Source organism: Rhinopithecus bieti, unplaced genomic scaffold (genome assembly GCF_001698545.2).
Source record: "Rhinopithecus bieti isolate Rb0 unplaced genomic scaffold, ASM169854v2 scaffold_763, whole genome shotgun sequence".
Taxonomy (NCBI): Eukaryota; Metazoa; Chordata; class Mammalia; order Primates; family Cercopithecidae; genus Rhinopithecus; species Rhinopithecus bieti.
The window spans coordinates 2,203,814-2,212,225 of NW_016803270.1; the positions used below are offsets into that span (position 1 = coordinate 2,203,814).

Below are 8,412 nucleotides of genomic sequence, written 5' to 3' on the forward strand. Positions count from 1 at the left end.
TTGATGGGTGCTGACGAGTTGATGGGTGCAGCACACCAACATGGCACAAGTATACACATGTAACAAACCTGCACGTTATGCACATGTACCCTAGAACTTAAAGTATAATAAAAATAAAAATAAAAAATACATATTCATAAACCAAACAATGTAAATGCATATGCACAAGGTTATTCATTACAGCATAATTGCAAATACTCAAAACCACCTAAATGTACAAGCATAGATCTGTTGAGTAAGGCATATAAACTATGACAACATCAACTATGGACTATAATGTGGTCCAAAAAACTGCACATACAGTTATAAAAGGAATGAAAAAGATCCCTACAAACTGACTTGGTGATATTTCTATGAAATAATATTTAGTGGAAAAAAACCAAAAGGGAAAATATCTAGAATACTATCTTTTAAGTAAGGAAGAAGAGGAAATAAGAAAAATATGGAGAGATATCTATCTTTATTAAATAAAACACAGAAAGATAAACCAGAAAACAAAGTAGTTTGTTATCAAGTTACTGCAAACACTGCTTGCTGAGTTGCACCCAATGACTATTGTTAACTCTAAATATGTCTCTGGCACGAACAGACAGCCTATGATGACACATTTATTTGAGATTTATATTAAATTTGAAATAATAAAGTTCTCTCAGGTTCACCTCACCAGTGACCTGAGGAGTTACAGGAACTTGAGTAGTTTGCTTCTACCATAAAGGAGGTAAGCATGTTAAGATAGTGTGCGACAGTGGCACCGTATATAGTGTGTCACAACAGGGCCCCTTGTTCTGAGTGTCCTAAAAGTGTCCAAGGAAGATGAGGAAGGGTGGCAGGGAAAAAAAAGAGATATGAGCACTAGAGATACTCTCCTTTCTCTATAGGCTATCATTTGTTCTCTGAAAGTATGGCCCACTCATGATGAGTTCGCTGACACTGCAAGCATTGTCTAGTCACTCAACAATGAAGTCTCAAAGAAGAGCTTGACGGACTCCCCCTAAGGATCTTCTGGCCAGGCAGTAGGGCATAGGGCCAACATACAGCCCCACTAGAGTCAAAATGGTAGTGATACCTATAACTAACACATGTGCTATTTCCTCTACCCATCACAGTGATCTTAAGATGAATCAGAGAACATGGTCTGTGTTTACCCAGAAGTCTCAGCTTTCAAAACAAAACAAAATTAGGGGTTAGGCCAACAGACCTATTTCCACAGTGGCACCTGAGGATGTATACCAAGTCAGAGTTCAAAGAGGTCATAGTGCAGAATTGTATAACTCGCACCATTTGAACACTAGTTTACCAATAACTGATCTCCACAATCTCTGACACCCGGATGAGGGTGAAACAGATAATGCTACATGGTGTGTGGTCTGAAGCCACCAAAAACATGACCCTTACCCAAACACAACTATGGGTGGGTCCCACTGGGCCACTACAAGCCTCTGTTTATATGACTCCCTCTACTGAATATATTATTGATATAGAAGTACCTTCTGTGTGAACCCCCAATCACACCGGCCTCAAGCCCTGATGGGAACTACTGCAGTTAAGGTCATTTTAGTGAAGCATGTGGAAGACTGTAAACTTACTAAACCACAAGTGTCTAGAGATTTGTCTCCAGAAAATACCTGAGGGAGAAATAGAAATCACTGCCCTTATTGCTCAGCTCTTCATAATCATAAAGCCAAAGATGTTCATGAGACTATTTCTCCATGCAATAACTAAGTTGGCCTGTGTATCGCCTTGGGTGCCTATAAACTCCATTGATTATGGGAAGCTTAATGCTATGGTACATCTTAGAACACTACTATGACCTGACATTGTGACTGTCCATAAAGGTAATTACTCAAGCTGAGGGAAGTAGGTATAAAGCAATCGACATTGCAAATGCCCTTTTCAGCATTCCTGTCCACACAGATGATCAGGAACAGTTTGTCTTATATGGAACAGGCTGGAATACACCTTTAAAACCCCTCCACAAAACCATGATCGAAACAGTTTTGTTCCAATTAACCTTCCAAGACATTGATGACTCCCTACTGGTAGGCCCAGGCAAGTCCACTACCCAGCAAGGACTGGATGTTGTATTGGCCCAATGCAGCAACATGGTGGGGCCATTAATACATAAAAAATACAAAGACCTTGTTACCCAAGGGGAATTCCTGGGAGTAAACTAGAAAGGGGAAACATGTCTCATGCCTGAGGAGATAACTGTGAAACTACGGTCCCTCTCTATTGCAACAAATACACAAGAGGCCAAGCAATTTGTGAACCTATTCTGCTACTGGCAGTCTCACATTGCGCTTGATGGAATCCTGATTGCAATCATTTTAAAGTTACCAAAAAGGCCTCTACCTTGGAGCAGGCCCCAACCAACAGAATGCCCTGGAGTCCATCTAACAAGCCTCCTATGCCACTGTTCCCCTTGGCTTCTCTGATCTTTATTTGAGTTACATGTCTCAGCAAATTTTCTGTTCATTGATTGATGCCAAATGGAAGCAGCTTACCGAATAGGTCAGCGGAATAAATTGGGCTTTTGGACCTGTAACTTCCTAGAGTCGGATAAAAGGTACACACTCTTTGAAACACAATTATTGGCCTGTTATTGTCCTTGGTGAATAATGAGCACATGATCATGGCTACAAAATACCATTACAACCAGAAATACTAACTAAAAGTAATAAATACTCTAGCTTTTGTTCTCTAGTTATCTTATGGTACTCACACTTTAGGTTCAAGGTAAAATTTCTGTAAATTCAAGACTCATGAACTGAAGAAAAATACCTTTGCTGTGACTAATTTAAAATAATTTAAAGTTATGTGTAATTTTTATACTTACTGGTGAGTGGTTGCTGTGTAGAAGTTTGTTTCTTTACTTGCAATTTGGTTTTTGACATTGATTCTTGATGTTCAACTACAAGCTTTTCATTTGGTACTTCATTATGAGCTACATAAAGAAAATACATTTATTCCACTAAATAGAAAAATGGATCTATTGTGAAATTTCAGTATTTCAAATTTATAAAACATTTACATGAGCATTCTCTGTCACTTGTACAAAGTTATAGCTAAATTACAATAATGATAGATTTGATGAGAAAATGCTGAAAAGAATTTAAATGGCTGTATGTTGATGCTTTCTCACTTTATAAACATTTCTAGGAATCATATATAGTTAGTCTATATTTTTCTTAGGTTATTTATATTGTATAGATCATACAGATGTCATAAACCAAACAATAAAAATACATATGTACAAGTTTATCATTATGGCATTATTTATAATTACAAAATACTCAAAACCACATAAATGTTCAAGCATTGGATATTGGTTGAAGAAGCCAATGTATATACCATATACCATAAAGTTCTAGGGGTGTCCAAGGGAGAGAATACAGTCATAGATTCTTAGTTTCTGTTTCTGGTTGTGCCAGTAAAGCCCCTTTTTCATTCCTCTTTTCCACTTATCACTACAGACAGAAACTAAAAACAATGGCTTTGGGCCGCTAAAAGCCTAAAACAAAACAGACCAGAATGAAAACAACAACAAAAATAAGGCAGGTTGGACGAGCTTGTTATAAACTATAGTATAATGAAAGTTATGGTACAAATAGCTATACATAGAGTTGTAAAAGCAATTTAAAAATCTCTATAAACTGACCTGTAGGGATTTCCGGGAGATAATGTTAAGTGAAAAAAAACCTGAAAAAGGGAAAACTTGTATGCCACCGCTAGGTAAGGAAGAAGGATAAAAAAAAAAAAGAAAGAAAGGACATTAGAAAGATACTTAGCTTTACAAAATGAAACAGGTGAAATGTAAGAATACAATATAGCTGATTACCTACAAGATGAAAGAGGGAGAAGCAGGGAAGGAATGGAACTTCTCTAAGTATACCTTGCATATTTTTTTACTTTTGGAATCAGTTTCAGGTTTCATATATTTCAAAAAAATAAAACTAAATCATAAAGGATAAGAAGAAACTAAAACTGAAAGCAAACTTAGTGAACCTATTAAAGGGAAAAAAGAACTCACACAGGTAAACCATCAATACAGTATTTAACATATGCCCTAATACATGGGCAAGTGTGTGGAGAATAGACCATACACACATCATAACATATTTTCAATAGGTTTGTTTCTCTAGAAGTACATGCTAAACAATTCTAAAATAATTTTGGAACCGCAATACAATCTAGATTTCAAGATCAACATGGCTGACTAGAAGCAGCAGCTAGTGTGAACTGCTTTCACAGGAGAGAAGACAGAGTGGCAAGTAAACTTATAAATTTATAAGTGGCAAGTGGCTCTTCAACTGGATCATCCAGGAGGCCACCTTGGGATTCATCAAGGAAGCAGTGGTGACCCATGGAGAGCAGAGAGGAGTGAGGAGTGAGGCAGGACAGCTGCCTGCCTGGGATTGGCACAGAGCCAAGGAAGGCTCTCCACCGTACACACCGCTGCCATGAACCTTTGCAAACCTAGGCACAAGAGATACTGCCCAATCCTACTCCCTGGGAACCCCAGACTGACACAGAAAGCTGCATGGAGTCACAGCAGATCCCTGTTCAGGCCCATGTGGAGCTCCAAGGGCTTTGGATTCCTGAGCACCCTGGGACCAGCTGCCATAGCTCTGCCACCAAGGGAGGCAGGGATCTCCCATGCACCCCAACAATAAGGGCCCCATCTAGGATACTGAGATGTGGACAGACTGTAGGACTGTAGGCCTCACCTCTGGGGTACTTTGCCAAGCAAAGCCAAATGGCCTAGGTCCTCAGCACAGCCACCCACCTCACCCCCACCCTCCAACCTAAGCACTTGGGCTAACTGCAGCCCTGCATTTCTCTAGGGCAGAGATTCCAGAGGTAACACAATAGGCCCACAGCTTTTGCCACTGCCAAAGTCCCCCCCAGTCCCTGTTGCCCTGAGGCGAGGGAGACAGTATAGAGCTCAAAAGCTATCTCGGACCTCCAACATGCCACACATGCCATACAGATAAACAGCCAGACTGTTTTTCATGCAGGTCCCAGGCCTTGCTACTCCTTACTGGGCAGGGCCTCCCGACCTTGGCCTTCAACACAGCCACTCGACTTCTGCCTGATCACTTATGTCTGTGGCAGCTCTGTGTTTCTCTGGGGTGGAATTCCCATTGGCAACTGGCAACCAGTCCCTCTGCCATTGCTGCTGCAGTAGTACTCATCCTTGTTGCCACCAAGCTGGGGAAGAAAAAAGAGCCTGAGTGCTTTATCTGAGCCTCCAGCACACCACAGCTGACCTACAGAGAAGAGGCATGACTGTCTTCCCTGTGAGCCCCCACTCCTCCTGCTCTTCACCAGGCAAGGCTCCCTGGCTTGGACTCCACACAAAGCCACCTCACCATTGGCTGACTGTTCTGATTGGCAGCGGTTCTACCTTTCTTTAAGGTGGAGCTCCCAAAGACAAGTGATAGGACCTATGCTATTGGCACTGCCAAGGTCCCCATACCCTTGCTGCCCCCAAGCTGGGGAAAGAACAAAAAGCCTGAGCTTGCCCCAGGGCTGCAGTGTACAACCTGGGAATGCCAAGCCAAGACCTGTGGCTGGCACTGAAGTGAAAGAGAAGCCCACACTCTCAGAGTACTAAGGAGGAGCATGGCTGCAAACACAAGGAAATACAGAGGAGCCACATGCCTTAGTAAGAGCCCATTTACCAGCCGTTATGCATAAGTGTCATCTATTGGTTTGTAGTCAAAACTACAACAATAAAAATACTTTGCTAACATACTCCCGTGTGAAAACAAGGGCAAGAATTCAGCCACAAATAAAGACCCTACACAAAGCCTCAGTGCTCTGAAAACATTCAGAAATGAAGTCAATTGACTATACTCAAAATACACCATAGTTAAAGAAATATCAGCCAAAACAGATAAGAGAACCAGTGCAAGAATGCTGTCAACTCTATAATGCAGAGGGTCTTCTTATCTCCAAACAACCACACTAACTCCCCAGCAATGGTTCTTAACCAGAATGAAATGGCTGAAATGACAGACATAGAAAATTTGGATGGCAATGGGGATCACTGAGACTCAGGAGACAGTTTAAATCCAATCCAAGGAATCTAAGTAATCCAGTAAGACTATCTCAAGAGATGAAAGGCAAAATAGTCATTTCAAGAAAGAAATAAATTGATCTCATAGAGCTAAAAATTCACTACAAGAATTTCATAACACAATCGGAAGTATTAACAGCAGAATAAACAAAGCTGAGAAAATCTCAGAGCTTGAAGACTAGTTCTTCGAATTAACCCAGTCAAACAAAAATAAAGAAAAAAGAATTTTAAAAAATTAAAACCTCCAAAAATGTGTGATTATATAGAGACCAAATGTGGGATTATGCAGAGACTCACTGGTGTCCCTGAAAGAGAGGGAGACAGAGAGAAAGCAATTTGGAAAACATATTTAAGGATACTGTCTACGAAAATTTCTCCAACCTTGGTAGAGAGGTCAATATTCAAAATCCAGAAATTCAGAGAACCCCTTTAAGACACTATACAAGATGACCATCCCTGAGACACAGTGATCAGATTCTCCAAGCTCAACGTGAAAGAAAAATATTAAAGGTAGCTAGATAAAAAGGGCAAGTCACTTACAAAGGGAATACCCCCCCAAAATCAGGCTAACAGCAGACCTTTAAGGAGAAATCCTACAAGCCAGAAGAGATTGGGGGCCTGTGACAAATCCACAGCCAATATCATACTGAGCAGGCAAAAGCTCAAAGCATTTTCCTTAAGAACTGGGACAAGACAAGGATGCCCACTCTCACCATTCCTATTCAACATAATACTGGAAGTCCTAGTCAGAGTCACAGGCAAGAAAAAGAAATAAAAGTGATCCGAATAGGAAGAAAGGAATTCAAACTACCTCTCTTCACAGATAATGTAATTCTATATCTAGAAAATCCCATAGTATCTGCCCAAACACTCCAAGATCTGATAAACAAGTTCAACAAAGTTCCAGGATACAAAATAAATGCACAAATTCAGTAGCATTTCTATACGTCAGTAATGTCTAAGCTGATTGGCAAATCAAGAATGCAATCCTATTCACCATAGCTACAAAAAGAACAAAATATCTAGGATTACAGCAAACCAGCAAGGTGAAAGACCTCTACAATGAGAATTACAAAGCACTACTAAAATAAATCAGAGATGACACAAATAAGTGGAAAAACATTCCATGCTCATAGATAGGAAGAATCAATATTGCTAAAATTGCCATACTACTCAAAGCAATTTACACATTCTATGCTATTCCTACGAAACTACTAACAACTTTTCTTTTTACAGAATAAGAAAAACCTATTCTAAAATTCATATGGAACAATAAAGAGCCCAAATAGCCAACGCAATCCTCAGCAAAAAGAACAAAGCCCAAGATAGCACACTACAGAATTTCAAACTATACTACAAGGTTACAGTAACCAAAACAGCACAGTAGTGGTACAAAAACATACACATAGACCAATGCAACAGGTTAGAGAACTCAGAAATAAAGCCACACACCTACAACCATCTGATCTTTGACAAAGCTGACAAACCAAGCAACAGGGAAAGGACTTTCTATTCAGTAAGTTGTGCTAAGATAACAAACAGGCTAGCCATATGCAGTAGATTGAAATTGGAACCCTTCCTTTTACCACATTAAAAAAAAAAAAAAACTCGAGATGAATTAAATACTTAAATGTAAAACCCAAAAATATAAAACTCTGAAAATTAAACTAGGGAATATCATTCTGGACATAGGACTTGGCAAACAAATCATGAGAAAGATGCCAAAAGCCACTGCAATAAAAACAAAAATTAACAAATAGGATCTAATTAAACTAAAGAGCTTCTGTAGAGTAAAGGAAACTATCAATAAAGCAAATAGACAACCTACAGAATAGGAGAAAATATTCTCAAACTATGCATCTAACAAAGGTGCAATATCCAGAATCTATAAGGAATTTAATCAACAAGCAAAAACCAAAGAACCCCATTAAAAACGGGCAAAGGACAAGAACAGACACTTATCAAAAGAAGATATACATGCTGCCAACAAGCACAGGAAAAATGCTTAACATCACTAATCATTAGAGAAATGCATATCAAAACCACAATGAGATACCATCTCACACCAGTCAGAATGGGCATTACTAAAAAGTCAGAAATAAGAGATGCTGATGAGGTTGTAGAGAAAAAGGAAGGCTTATACATTGCTGATGAGAATGTAAACAAGTTCAGTCACTGGGGAAAGCAGTTTGGAAATTTCTCAAAGAACTTAAAACTGCCATTTGATCCAGCAACCCCATTACTGGGAATATCCCCAAAAGAATATAAATCACTTGATCTTAGCCAAAAACAATGAGATCACTTGGACTCGGGAAGGAGAACATCACACA

The 8,412-nt window shown here is 39.5% G+C and overlaps 1 protein-coding gene across 1 annotated transcript in view; it reads right to left on the bottom strand.

Annotated features, from left to right (window-relative positions):
• LOC108529416 (coiled-coil domain-containing protein 7-like) overlaps positions 1-8,412 on the bottom strand; it is a 216,486-nt gene that overhangs the window by 205,374 nt on the left and 2,700 nt on the right. The window contains exon 2 of the mRNA XM_017871734.1: positions 2,837-2,944. Within this exon, the coding sequence (XP_017727223.1) occupies positions 2,837-2,894 (58 nt within the window). The 5' untranslated portion in view covers positions 2,895-2,944. The remainder of the gene's footprint in view (positions 1-2,836; positions 2,945-8,412) is intronic.